Genomic DNA, 14,741 nt, shown 5'->3' with positions numbered 1-14,741 from the left:
AAGGATTAGGGAAAAGCCCAAGGAGTTCTCCACTTATGTGAGAAATAAGAGGATGATCAAAGTGAGAGTAGGGCCGATCAGGGATAGTGGAGGGAACTTGGGCCTGGAGTCTGAGGAAGTAGGGGGGGGCCTAAATTAATATTTTGCTTCAGTAATCTCTAGAGATGGACCTTGTTGCCCATGAGAACAGTGTGAACCAGGTTAATAGACTCAAACAGGTTGATATTAAGAAGGAGGATGTGCTGGAAATTTTGAAAAGCATCAGGATAGATAAGTTCCCTGGGCCTGACGGGATATACCCAAGGTTACTACGAGAAGCCAGGGAGGAGATTGCTGCGCCCTTGGCGATGATCTTTGTGTCCTCACTGTCCATTGGAGTAGTACCGGATGATTGGTGGGAGGCGAATGATGTTCCCCTGTTCAAGAAAGGGAATAGGGAAATCCCTGGGAATTATAGACCCATCAGTCTTACGTCTGTGGTGAGCAAAATATTGGAAAGGATTCTGAAATATAGGGGGCGTGATTCTCCACTACCACGCCGGTTGGGAGAATCGCCGGGGCCGCCAAAATTTCCGGGGACGCTGGTCCGACATCCTCCCGCGACTCTCCCAAGCGGCGGGAATGGCCCGGTCGAATTTCGCGGGCCGCAGGCTGGAGAATCGCCGGAGACACCCAAAATGGCGATTCTCCGGCACCCCCGCTATTCTGAGGCCCAGATGGGCCGAGCGGCCAGGCCAAAACGGCGGGGTCCCCCCAGCGCCGTCCACACCTGGTCGCTGCAATCGTGGGCGGTGCGTGAACGCTGGGGGGGGGGGCGGCCTGTGGGGGGGTGAGGGGGGATCCTGCACCGGGCTTTACCTGGAATGTGGGGTGGTCTGCGATCGGTGCCCACCGATCGTCGGGCCGTCCTCTCTGAAGGAGGACCTCCTTCCTTCCGCGGCCCCGCAAGATCCGTCCCCCATCTTCTTGCGGGGCGGACTTAGAGAGGACGGCAACCACGCATGCGCGGATGACGCTCGTTATGCAGCGCTGGCCGCGTCATCTATGCGGCACCCCTTTTACGCGGGCGACAAGGCCTGGCACGTGTAGATGACGCGGCCCCGATCCTGGCCCATTGTCAGGGCCTGAATCGGTTGGGACCGGGGCCGTTCCGCGCCGTCGTGAATCTCAACGGCGTTCACGACGGCGCGGCCACTTCGGCGTGGGAGTGGAGAATCCCGCCCAGGATTTATGATTATTTAGAAAAACATAGTTTGATTAAAGATAGTCAGCATGGCTTTGTGAGGGGCAGGTCATGCCTCACAATCCTCATTGAATTCTTTGAGGATGTGACGAGACACATTGATGAAGGTCAGGCAGTGGATGTGGTGTATATGGATTTCAGTAAGGCATTTGATAAGGTTCCTCATGGTAGGCTCATTCAGAAAGTTAGGGGGCATGGGATACAGGGAAATGTGGTTGTCTGGATACAGAATTGGCTGGCCGAAAGAAGACAGCGAGTGGTAGTGGATGGAAAGTATTCCGCCTGGAGGTCGGTGACCAGTGGTGTTCTGCAGGGATCTGTTCTGGGACCTCTGCTCTTTGTGCTTTTTATAAATGACTTGGATGAGGAAGTGGAAGGGTGGGTTAGTAAGTTTGTCGATGACACGATGGTTGGGGGAGTTGTAGATGGTGTTGAGGGTTGTTGCAGGTTACAACAGGACATTGAGAGGATGCAGAGCTGGGCTGAGAAGTGGCAGATGGAGTTCAACCTTGATAAATGTGAAGTGATTCATTTTGGAAGGTCGAATTTGAATGCTGAATACAGGGTTAAAGGCAGGATTCTTGGAAGTGTGGAGGAACAGAGGGATCTTGGAGTCCACGTACATAGATCCCTCAAAGTTGCCACCCAGGTTGATAGGGTTGTTAAGAAGGCATATGGTGTGTTGGCTTTCATTAACAGGGGGATTGAGGGGGAGGAATCAGAGGGATTCTCAGGGATGTTAATATATAAGTATATAAGTATAATATGTATAGGTTGTTGTTATAGATAATTGTATATTGGACGGTTAAAACATATTTTTGGAGAATATTTATCTGGGACAAGGCAGTTGCCATTTAGTTTTGTTTTTGTTTTTGGTTATATATTATTTATTTCTTGTTTATAAAACTGGCCATTGTTATTTATATTGTGATATTACTGTGTAAAGGATACACAATGTACTGTGATGGTTGGCCAAACATTTTCAATAAAATATATTATTAAAAAAACCAAAAAAAAACAGGGGGATTGAGTTTAAGAGCCGCAAGGTTTTGCTGCAGCTTTATAAAACCCTAGTTAGACCACACTTGGACAATTGTGTCCAGTTCTGGTCGCCTCATTATAGGAAGGATGTGGATGCTTTGGAGAGGGTACAGAGGAGATTTACCAAGATGCTGCCTGGACTGGAGGGCATGTCTTATGAAGAAAGGTTGAGGGAGCTAGGGCTTTTCGCACTGGAGCGAAGAAGGCAGAGAGGTGACTTGATAGAGGTGTACAAGATGATGAGAGGCATGGAGCGAGTGGATAGCCAGAGACTTTTCCCCAGGGTGGGAATGACTGTCACGAGGGGGACATAATTTTAAGGTGATTGGAGGAAGGTATAGGGGAGATGTCAGAGGTAGGTTCTTTACACAAAGAGTAGCGGGTGTGCGGAATGCACTGCCAGCAGAGGTGGTGGAGTCAGAGTCATTAGGGACATTTAAGCGACTCTTAGACAAGCACATGGACAGCAGTAAATTGAAGGGGCGTAGGTTAGGTTGATCTTAGATTAGGATAAATGGTCAGCACAACATTGTGGGCTGAAGGGCCTGTACTGTGCTGTACTGTTCTATGTTCTATATTGGTGGGAGTTTATTTACACTAGTGAACATTATGTACAAGCGAGTAATGCCTCTGCTGTGCAACTGCATCTTCTTGACCTTCCTAACCCTGCCACTATGTCTTGATGCATCTCCAACATCCACAGCGGAGGTGGATGCAGCCTACTGGCTGCTACACCCTGTGGCCTGTGATGATCTTGGCAGGCATCCTCTGGAGTACTGTGACCTGGGGAACCCTGGCCTGATTTTGGGCTCCTGCTATGTGGCAGTGTGAGCCTCCTCGGCCTGTGGAGCTGGAGCAGAAGGGGTCACATAAAGAGGGAATTTAGATGGGCCGGACACTTCCAGAGTCACCTGGGTGACTGGCCCTGGGGTAAGTACCTGCTCATCCTCCTCCCTATGGATGCTGAGGGTCCCTGGCTGGTTCCTTGAGAGGGAGGGGCTGTTGGAGTGAGGATGAAAAGCCCCGACTCCCTCTGGCATTGACATTGATGGATGCAAACAGATGCCTCAATTATGGAGTGCAGCTCCCCCACAGCAGTGAAGGACAGGTATCCTGGACCCAGGTCTCCACAGCAGCTGCCCCCTTACCAGTGTTGACCTTCCTTGAGTTGGCATGTCAGCATTATAACCTCAGTCTGACTCTTCCATCAAGCCTTTCAGTCTGAGGAGTACAGCAGGCATCCCTTCCTGATTTTCCCAGGCATGGCAGAGTCCAGAGGCTCCTCATCTGACTCAAACTGTGAGTGTTTGGTTGAAAGTGGTGAAAAGAGTGGAACAGTGGAGATCATTCATCCTCTTTTGGCATTGGATGGCTGTCCTCTTTTGGAGGCTGTTGGCACTGACCAATATGGGGCCCGGATTAATGAAGTTCTAAGATAATGGCAGGGCGAATGAATCAGAGGCCAGTCCATCAGCGATACAATGTGAAATCTGTCTGTTCATTTTTTGCACTAAGTACCGCACAATATGGCAGAAGAACCTGCCACAATACATGGATATTGTAGAGTACATAAAGGGTTAATGCGGTGTTAGTACTCCAGTCACTAGACGGTGCTATAGAGCAACCATATAAATATCACTGGCTGGATTCTTCGATTCTGAGGCTAGTCCCCACACTAGCGTGTGAATGATGCCGTTTTACGCCAGAAATGATGGCGTAAAACGGCCACCGATCCTCCGTTTGGCCGGGGGCTAGCATGCCGGCAGTATAGAGCACCCTGCTCCAGCTGCCGATACGGCTCAGAGAATTGCCGGGTCCGTGGCCGTGTATGCGAACGGCGGCGGCCTGAAGCGGCCGCGCTGTGCTACATGGTGGAGGCCGCTCGCGGACCCCCCCGCGAAATAGTGGCCGGCCCGCGCACCCCGGACCACCCCACCCCCCCCACAGTGCCCCAGCCCCTGATAAAGTCCACCCCACTGCCAGCGGATTCCCCACCCCCCCCCCCCCCCCCCCCCCCCCGACTGTGGTGCACTGGATTGAGTCCGCAGCCGCCACGCCGAGTTCCCGATGGATGAGACCACACGCGACCGACATCATTAGGCGGTCGGGGGTGAAACATCAGGGGGCGGACCTCAGGCAATGTCCTGAAGTCGTCGATACGCCGCTTTGGATTGGACGGAGCATCGCGAAAGCGGCGCCGCCCCCGATTCAGTCGGGGCTTTGATTCTCCGGCTGATCACCAAACACGATTTCGGCATCGGCGACCAGAGAATCCAGCCCCACATGTCTCCTTGACTTCTGGGAGAGAGTGGGAGAGAGCAAGGGAAGTAGAGATAGAATAGGTATGAGATAGCTGAACTGATAGCATAGTTTAGTATTGTAGATGTGTAGTGTAATCTTTACTTAACTAGTTCCTCAGTAATATGTTTGAATCTAATTCAGTGCAGTGTAATAAATTAACTTTATTTGTTAAACACTGCTTGCTGAACATTGTTAACACTGCAACCTTCACCATGCTGAAAGAACAAAAACAAAGAACACAACAGAACCTGCCATTGGCACCGGTGGGTCCAATGCCACTTTCCTCGCCCGACATCAAGCATTGCCGATTTCTGGGTCGATCCCGCCCTTTGTAACATCCTCCCATAACAAAGTCAGCAGGCCACAATTGTGTAACATGCAGATGTAATTACTTGCTGCGGATAAGCCAGAATTGCATTAAACAACGTAGGTGGAATGCAAGCAGAAAGATGTTCTTTCCTTTTGCAATTAGCCTTTCTCAACTCTCCTGTTCCTTCAGTTTCCACAGCTGCATTTATTACAATTATTAAGATTGTTAAGATAAAACAGATGAATATTTTGAGAACAGAACATTATGGAAATGCTCAGAAGTTCTAGCCAGCATCCATGGAGAGAAACCTTTCAATAAAATGGTACCAACCCAAAAATACGTATGTAAATATAAATGGTTGTTGAAAAGTTAACTGTTCCTCTCTCCGTTGTTGATACTTCCAGCTTTTTCTTTTTATTATTTGTAGTGTCTGCAGTATTTGCTTTTCTAGTATTTTGAGAACTGTTTCTTGTTCTGGACTGGCATGTTGTTGACCAAATTTTGTAAATTTGAGTTCCTAGCATAGAGTTTTCCTGACGGGTGAATCTGGGGTGAATTCCCGTAACAGCCTCCCTGAACAGGCGCCGGAATGTGGCGACTAGGGGCTTTTCACAGTAACTTCATTTGAAGCCTACTTGTGACAATAAGCAATTTTCATTTTCATTTCTGCAACGTACGCAGTGCACTTAACATGCTGTAAGCATAATAACTATGTGATTAGCAATAGGAGTAGCGGCAAATGGATACTACCTTTTGGCAATTTAAGCATAGGTAGTTTAGGAGGTGGAAATTCTTTTAAGAGGAAATCTTTCAAACATTTACAATCCAAAGTCTCAAAATATTCTGGAGGTGGTGGCGTTTATTTCACTCCTGCATGTTAATGCTGGACTGACAAAATAATCCTACAGATTCTCAATGGATAATTATAGCTTATACAATTTCCTATTGTAAATCACATCAAAGGAAAGATAAAGATCAGAAAAATAATGGTTTCAAGTTGCTTATTTAAAGGGAATCTAATGTTTGTCACTTTTTTTCTTTCAGAAACACTGTGATAGGCAGAAAGCAAATTTGCGAATTCGTTACAAACCTTCTCTTTTTCAGCATGTCGGAACTCACTCTTCGTTGGCTGGGAAACTTCAGCCACTAAAGGTAAGCAGAAATGCTGATGTTGTGAAAGCTTGCTGCAGAATGCCTTGATGTGTGCTAACTGCTTTGCTGTAAAAGCTCTTAATATAATGAGATATTTTAACAAATGTTCTTGCCAGTTCAGAGAAAGCTGCTTAATTAAAGCATCAGTTTTCTTTCAAAATCTTTATCCACTATCTACATCATACTCTTCCTATCCTTGCTTGCAAATCCAATTCTAGCTTCCCACAGCAGTGAAGTTCAAATTATCATTATTCAATGCTATTTGATTCCATTTTAACTTAAAACTCTCCTCTGCAGTCCAGTTTAATTCTTTCTCCTATTTAAAATGTTTCCAAGTAACAGGACAACTCTAGAGAAAAGTATTTTTTTAGATCTAACAACTGCACAAAGATTTTCTCCATGGTAAAACGTGATGCTTTGACAAAGAGTCATCCAGATTCGAAACATTAGCTCCCTTCTCTCTCCACAGATACTGTCAGACCTGCTGAGATTGTCCAGCATTTTCTGTTTTTGATGCTTTGAATTGTTTTTTTACCTGCTGTTGTTGATCTATAAATTGATACTGGGCTCATACTGCTCAGAATTCTTTTTTAAAATATTTTTAGTGGTATTTTTCAGTTTTTACAGAGTAACAGCTCAATCCATGGAGCCCCTGGTTGTTACATTATAGAGTTGCTTCTTATTTTTAGAGATTGTTTTACATGTGATCCCTCCATCTGCCAGCCAGTCTGCAGCTGTGGGTGGTGCTGCTAATCGCCAGCTGAGCAGGATTCTCCGGTTCTGGTTAGGTGATCTCTGTGCACCACTTTAAACTGCGTGAGGCTTGGCCTAGCGCAGGAGGAGATGGTGTTGGCCCTACTCAGTCCTTTGCTTTGCAGTCCCCAACCCACTTCCATCCCCAGTTTGTCCTCCCATTTTTGCCTAGCTCCGTCCAGTAGTATTTTGCCCTTTCCAGCAACCGACCGTAGATGTTCCCACAGTCCCCCTCCTCCTTACTGTTCATGTTTATTATCTCCTCGACTAGTGTGTCTGTCGGGTCCTGGGGTACCTTGCCGTTTCCTTGCGGAGAAAGTGTTTAATTTGAAGGTGCCTGAGTTCCTGTCTTGTTAGTAGTTCCTGGCCTTCCATCAGTTCGCCGAAGGTCGCGAGTCTGTCCCCCATGTAAAAGTCCCTGACTGCTAGCGTCCCCCGTCCCCTGTCTCCAATTTTTAAAGGTGGAGCTGAGCATGCCTGGTGGGAATTTGTGGTTGCCACAGATGGGGGCCATGGAGGACATCTTAGTTAGGCCGAAATGTTGCCTCATTTGGTTCCATGACTTCGATGTGCTGCCTCAACTGGGCAGGATGTGTATTTTGGCGGGAGGGATGGGAGCGTTGCTGTGACGAGGGCCCGGAGGGTCATTCCCTGGCAGGAGGACTCCTTTAGCCTCACCATTCCCTGTTGGTTCTCGTATCCATCCCCTTACCCTTTTGGCTGTGGCTGCCCAGTGGTAATATTGTCGGTTCGGTTGCGCCAGACCGCCCATATCTTTCCTTTGCAGTGTCAGCTAAGGGATTCTTGGGTTCTTACCCCCGCCATGATCATTTTGTCTATCTTATGGAAAAAAGCCTTGGGGATGAAGATTGGTATGGATCTAATCAGGAAGAGGAACCTCGACAGTATGTTCATCTTGATCGCTGCACCCTCCCCACCAGGGAAAGCGGGAGTGCATCCCATCTGTGTCGGTCCTTTTTTTAAAAAAATCTTTTTATTGGCATTTTTCATATTTATGAACAGTTTTATATGTACATCACATTTTTCTTGCCCGCACTAATTTATTTTATTGTACAGAGAGATTTATTTTGTCCTTCATTTAACTGTCCCTATGTACATTTTGCTGCCCTCTGGATCAGTCTACAGTTCCTCCCCCTTCCCTTCCCCATTGTCACCCCCACACCCCCCTCCCCCCACCTCCCTTCCTCCCCTCCTCCCCCCCTTTGGCTTCAGCTGTGTTTTTATTTTATCTTCCGGGAAAAGGGGGGTAGCCCCCCCCTCTTCTCTTGTAGTTTCCCACCTTCCTTCCATCTCGCCCCCCCCCCCTCCCCCCCCCCCCCCCCTCCCCCCCACCCCAGCCGGGTTGCGCAGTCCATTGGTTCCTCATCTATCTTGGTTCTTTTTAACTTCCTCCTCCAGGCTGGTCAGATTCTACTGTGGATCAGTGTCCAGTCATGGGCTATCTGGATCCCCAGGTAGTGGAATTTGTTTTGGACTAGTTTGAATGGTAGTCCCTCCTGCTCTGTTCCTCCCCGTTCGGGTTCAGCAAGAATGCCTCGCTCTTGCCAAGGTTGGGTTTGTAGCTCGAGAAGGCACCAAACTCTTCCAGGAGCTTCCTGATTGCTTTCAGGCCATTCTGTGGTCCAAGACGTAAAGCAGCAGGCCGTCCGGATAAGGTGAAATTCTGTGCTCTCTCCCTCCTCTTTGGATGCCTTTCCAGCCTTTCGCGTCTCGCAGAGGATTGCCAGGGCGAACAGGAGCAGGGACAGCAGGCATCCCTGCCTTGTGCCTCCGCAACTGGAAATATTCACAGCTGGTGGTGTTGGTCCGAACGCCCGTCTTGGGGACAGTGTACAAGACTTTCACCCATGAGGTGAACCCCTTTCCTATCCCAAACCGCTCCAGTACCTCAACAAGATACTTCCATTCGACTTTGTCCAAGGCTTTTTCCATGTCCAGGGAGACGATCACCTCTGGTGTTCTCTTCTTGGATGGGGTCATTATTACATTCAGCAGCCGCCTGATGTTTGCAGTTAGCTGTCTACCCTTAACAAAGCCCGTCTGGTCCTCTGTGACCATCTCCGGTATGCAGTTCTCCAGTCTCTTGGCTAGGACTTTTGCGAGTATCTTCGCTTCTACGTTGAGCAGCGAAATGGGTCTGTATGATCTGCATTTCACCGGGTCTTCGTCTTTTTTGGGTATCAGCGATATTGTGGCCTGTGTTAACGTTGGAGGCAGGGTGCCCCTTGCTAGTGAGCTGCGAATATGTCCCTTGGGTGTGGGGCCAGGGCCGGTGCAAATTTTTAATAGAAGTCCGCCGGGAACCCATCGGGTCCCAGCGCCTTCCCCGTGTGCATAGAGCTGATGCTCTCCATGATCTCTCCCAGTCCTATTGGTGCTTCCAGCTATCCCCGCCTGTCATCCTCTTTGACTAGCACGAACAGTCCATTGAGGAACTGTTTCATCCCCGCGTCCCCGTCAGGGGGTTCTGAGTTGTACAGTCCCCGGTAGTAGGTGGCCAACTTTTTCTCCGTGTTCATAGAAGGTCCACGTGTCTGGCGAAGTTGGTGCACTGCTTTCCTGGTAGATAGCAGGTTAGAGTCCATTTGTAGGTTTTTCCTCTCCGCCAGAAGCTCAACGGTCGGGGCCTCGGAGTATTTTCTATCGATTTCCAAAATGGAGTTAATCAGTTGTTCTTGGCCGCCCTCTCTTCCCTGTCTCTAAGCACTTTTTAAGCTATGACCTCTCCCCTATTCACAGCCTTCAGTGCCTCCCAAAATGTGGAGGGTGAGACTTCCCCGTTCTGGTTATTAATAACAGATTCGCCTATGGCCTGTGATGTTTTCCGGCAGAAGGCCTTACACATCTATGTAATGTTGAGTGTGGTAGGAGATAACTATCGTGGAGTATTCCGCCCTTACTATTCCTGAAAGCACCGATTTTCCCACTGCAATGAAGTCTATCCGTGAGTATGCTTTGTGCACCTGCAAAACGAATGAGAATTCCTTCTCACTGGGTTGTAGGAGCCGCCATGGGTCCACTGCCCTCACCTGTTCCATGAGTGCTCCCAGTTCCCTCGCCATCCCTGATCTCGGACTCGATCGGTCAGTCAGTGGGTCCTGTACACAGTTGAAGTCGCCTCCCATGATCAGTCGGTGTGTGTCAATGTTGGGGATTTCCGCCATGATCTTTTTTATGAAGTCTGTGTCGTCCCAGTTTGGTACGTCCACGTTTACCAGAACTACCGGTGCTCCGCCCAGGACACCACTGACCACGACGGACCGTCCCCCTGTGTCCATAACCACCCTTGTCGCTGTAAACATCGTCCTCTTGCTAATCAGTACAGCTACTCCCGTAGCCCTCTTCCCATAGCGTGAAAGGTACGTCTGTCCCACCCAACCCTTTCATACCCACTGTCGGTCCTTCTCCCTCAGGTGTGTCTCTTGCGGGAAGACTATGTCGGCTTTCAAACTTCTCAAATGGGCAAAAACTCGGGATCTTTTCACTGGGACGTTAAGTCCCCTTACATTCCAGGTGATAATCCTGGTGGGGGGCTTTTGCCCCACCTACTCCCTGCGGGATCAACCATACTTACCTGTTGGACGCACCCCTGCACTCCGGTGTTTCCTTTTGTTAGGGGGCCGCCCAAAGTAGCCGCAGTCACCGTCTCATCATGAGGTCGGGCACCTTTGCGCCAGCGTTTCCTTTTGTCCAGGGGGCACTCAGCATGGTTGCCAACTGTGTGTATGCCACGTGGGCGTGCCCATGCATTCGGGGGTCTCCCTTTGTTTAGGGTTTAGGGACCCTCCAAAGTGGCTGCTTGCAACGCCTTCTTGTTTCCTCAACCCGTTCCTTACCTGCTGAGGCCGATCCGAAAGCTAACCCTTTCTTCCCATTGTGTTCCTTCATCCCCCCACTCCTTGCTTCTCTCTCTCCCTGTCTCCCTGTGCAATCCCCCTCCAAGTCCCTGTGTCTAACCGCCCCCCCCCCCCCCCCCCCCCCCCAGCCCACCCCTGACCAGGTACTTCTTCCCTGCCGGGAGGTGCACCGCAGCCTCCCTTGCTGTCTTTCTTCCCATGCTAGCTATCCCTGCAAGTGTGGTGGCCCCACTTCCGGGGCTGGTCTAGCCCCTAACTTACACCCGCTGATTGTCCGCTTTCTCTGCCTATACCTCGCCCTCACCTGCATTCCCCTTTCCTCGCTCTTCCTGCGACCCAATCTTTTTGATCAGAGCAAGGCAACACTGTCCTGCGCAAACATATTAGCTGTCCAATAAATCTCTAATTTTTAAGTGATCCTTCTCTAATCTGCCTTCACCTCTGCCTTGTCTGCCCCTTGTCCAGTCCTTTGGTCCATATGAATTTGTTTGCCTCCGCCAGGATGTTGAAATAGTGCTCTTTGTTCTGGAGCCTGGCTGGGAACAGCACACCAAATCGCACCTCGTTCTTGTACAGGGCTGACTTCACCTGATTAAACTCAGCCCTGCGTTTTGCCAGGTCTGCCCAATGACTTGGTAAAACACTGGTTCTTAGTAATGTTCAGTTTCAATTTGGTATAATGGAAGGAAAATCAGTGAGGAACAGTTCAGTTTTGTTGAAATCAATTAATAAAGACTTTTTATTAATTTAAAAGAAATGCACAACAAGAAAGACTACCAGACATAATGTACACTTAACTACAATAATGCCTACACACACAGTATCTTCGGAAGTTGGCCCCTGATCCCAGCTATCTACATTCTTGAAACCTGAGAAATGCCCCTTTCCCGAACAACATCCAATATTACAGAAATCCCTGAGCTAAATCCAGAATATAGTTACCACTCACGTGTTACGTTCCAGTTTGGGAAAACTTTCCTTCAGTTCAGTGTAGTGTTTCTTCTCTTTGAGAGTTTTTAAAATAGCAGCTTTCACCACCAACTTGTTTTTGGGAGAACCTGTTTTTCCAGCTGGGCATGGCTATGGATGTAGCTGCTTACCAGTTGTACTTGTTTTCCTCCCTGCTATGGATATACTGGGCGGGACTCTCTGTTGCCCGACGCCGATATCTTAATCGGTGATCGGGCGGAGAATCCCTGTTTACGACCGAATCGGGGGCGGCGCCTGTTTTTGGATGCTCCACCCCCTCAAACAGGGTCATCGAGGAGCACGGCGTTGGACGTTACCTGAAGGCCCTCCCCCGATGCTCCACCCCGATGGGCCGAGTTCCCGACAGCGCAGTTCACTTGTGCTCACAGTTTTCGGGAACCCGATGTGGCGGCTGCGGACTGTGTCCAGCCTCCCACCCATGGTGGGTAGTTGTGACAGTGGATTGGAAACACGTTAATGTGGTATCCATATTGAAAAATAGTGACAAAATAGAAACTAGCAACTACAGAGGCATGGGTTTTATTTCCAATTTATGAAAATAATGGAATCAATTATCAGGAGCAAACATGAGAATCACCTGCACAACAATAATCTAGATGTTGACACTCAGCATACATTCAGAAGAGGAAGATCCTGGTAAAGCAATCTGGCGTGATGAACCTCGACTTCTGAAATGATTTTGATAAAGTTTCACGCGAAAGGCTATGAATAGAACTCAACACTGATGGTTCAGAGTAAACTTTGAGAATGAAAATGAGACCAGATGAAGGAACAAAGAAGGAAGTATTGAATATGGTACATCAGGGTTTGGTGTGCGGACCAAAACTACTTCTAATTTACGTCAATGATCTAGGTTAGAAAGTTCAATGTGAACCATCCAATTTTGCAGATGATACAAACTAAGGTGGGGCAGAGGTATTTTTAAAACTAGCAAGTGAGTTAACCAAATATATAATAAGTAAGTAGATTAAATTAATTGCTGACAAGGGCAGCACGGTGGCACAGTGGTGAGCACTGCTGCCTCACAGCACCAGGGACCCGGGTTCAATTCTGGCCTCGGGTGACAGTCTGTGTGTAATTTGCAAGTTCTTCCTGTGTCTGCGTGGGTTTCCTCCGGGGACTCTGATTTTCTCCCACAGCCCAAAGATGTGCGGGTTAGGTAGGTTGGCCATGCTAAATTGCCCCTTAGTGTCCAAAAAGGTTAGGCTAGGTTATGGGAATAGAATGGGGGCCTAACCCTAACCCTTTCAGAAGGTCAGTAAAACGCGATGGGCTAGAAATATAAAAGTGATGAAGTGATACTTAAAATATACAGAGCCTTGGACAGACCTCACTTGTTGTGCCACATTTAGTTTTGAATATAGTACCCTCGCAAAGATGTTTAGCCTTGGAAGGGATACAATCTGTTTTGCTAAACTAATAATAAGACTTCAATTTCCCTTTAAAATTTAGTTGGTGTGCACCGACCTGTTATTTTCCATTGTGTGGTCCATTTAATTTTTTTTACACAGCTGCTTATATTGGCCAGAACTTTCTGGCCGTTCATGCCGGTGGAATCTTCATGTGCCACCGACAGTACACCCCCACACTGGGTTTTCCAGCAATGAGGGGTGCATTCAGTGGGAAACTCCGTTGACAATGGCGGGACCAGAAGATCCCACCATCGGCCAATGGTGGACCGCCTTCGGGACACATGCACTGATTTGCCGGAAAAATCCTGTCCATTGTTTATCCTAGAACAAAGCGTATGTGGCACCTTTTAGGCTGATGCGTGGTCGCCCACCTGAGCAGCTGTTGCGAGAACATTACTTCTATTCCCTTGAGTTTAAAACATTGAGGGTGATCTCATTGAGGTGTTTTAAAATGGTAAAGGGATTCATTAGGTTAAATACAGAAAAATTATTCTGGGGGTGAATCCAGAACAAAAGAACAATCTTAAAATTAGAGCTGGGCCAGCTAAGGAATGAAATCGGAAAGTATTTTTCCACACAATGCACATCTGAGATCTGGAGCTATCTTCACCAAAGATAGTTGTATGTATGCTAAGTCAATTGAAATTTACAAGATTGACATAAACTGATATTTGCTGGGTGAGGATGTCAAGGAATATTAGAAAAGTGCAAATATTTATCCTCCACATCTGGGAGGAACCTATTCATTTGGGTTCTGGTTAGGTGCGCTCTGTGCACCACTTTAACCTGCATGAGGCTTAGCCTTGTGCAGGAGGAGTTGAAGTTGGTCCTATTTAGTGCTTCGCTCCAGAGTCCCCATCCTACTCAAGTCCCATGTTCGTCCTCCCATTTCTGTCTTGCTCCGTCTAATAGTGTTCTAAATGTCGTCCGACATGTCCCCTCAGTTTCCCTTCTCCCTATTGTCCGTGTCCAGCAGTTCCTCCAACAATGTGTCTCTCGGGGCCCTTGGGTGCCTCATTGTCTCCTTGCAGAAAAAGGTGGAGGATAAATGTGAACGGTGCCAAGGAGGCCCGGCCAACTACGCCCAAATGTTCTGGGCCTGCCCCAAATTTGTCGGGTTCTGGACAGCCTTCTTCGAGGCGATATCCAAGGCTGTGAGGGTGGAGCCATGCCCGAGAATGGCAGTCTTCATGTGTCAGACCAGCCAGAACTACATATGGGGAAGAGGGCTGATGCCCTTGCTTTTGCTTCCTTAATCGCACGCCGGAGAATCCTGCTCGGCCGGCGATCAGCAGCACCACCCACAGCTGCAGACTGGCTTGCTGACCTGTCGGAATTTCTCCACCTGGAGAAGATCAAATACACCATCCGAGGGTCGGACGAGGGCTTCCACAAAGCATGGGGGCTATTCATCAGCCTGTTCCAAGACCCATTCGAGGCCAATAGTGATGAGGAAGAAAGGGGGGAGGGGGGACCAATGGGGCCAGACAAGATCACACAGAGCAGAGAGGAACAAGTGGGGTGGGGGGGTGGGGGTGGGAGGGGGGTGGGGGGGTGGGTGGAGAGAGACAAGGAAGTACCCAGGGAAGTATCAGGAAAGAACATGGGAAAAGAGCGAGGGGGAGACGGGACAGAGTTAAGGTACAGATCAGCCACAATTG

At 48.7% G+C, this 14,741-nt stretch overlaps 1 protein-coding gene across 4 annotated transcripts in view; it reads left to right on the top strand.

Annotated features, from left to right (window-relative positions):
• LOC140408433 (alpha-1,3-mannosyl-glycoprotein 4-beta-N-acetylglucosaminyltransferase B-like) overlaps positions 1-14,741 on the top strand; it is a 446,701-nt gene that overhangs the window by 396,403 nt on the left and 35,557 nt on the right. For all 4 annotated transcript variants that reach the window (XM_072495615.1, XM_072495614.1, XM_072495616.1 and 1 more), the window contains one exon: positions 5,940-6,047. In XM_072495615.1, the coding sequence (XP_072351716.1) occupies positions 5,940-6,047 (108 nt within the window). The remainder of the gene's footprint in view (positions 1-5,939; positions 6,048-14,741) is intronic.

The sequence above is a fragment of the Scyliorhinus torazame genome, chromosome 3 (assembly GCF_047496885.1).
Source record: "Scyliorhinus torazame isolate Kashiwa2021f chromosome 3, sScyTor2.1, whole genome shotgun sequence".
Taxonomy (NCBI): Eukaryota; Metazoa; Chordata; class Chondrichthyes; order Carcharhiniformes; family Scyliorhinidae; genus Scyliorhinus; species Scyliorhinus torazame.
Note: the sequence above shows the minus strand (reverse complement) of the source record. Positions and strands in the feature narration are given on the sequence as shown.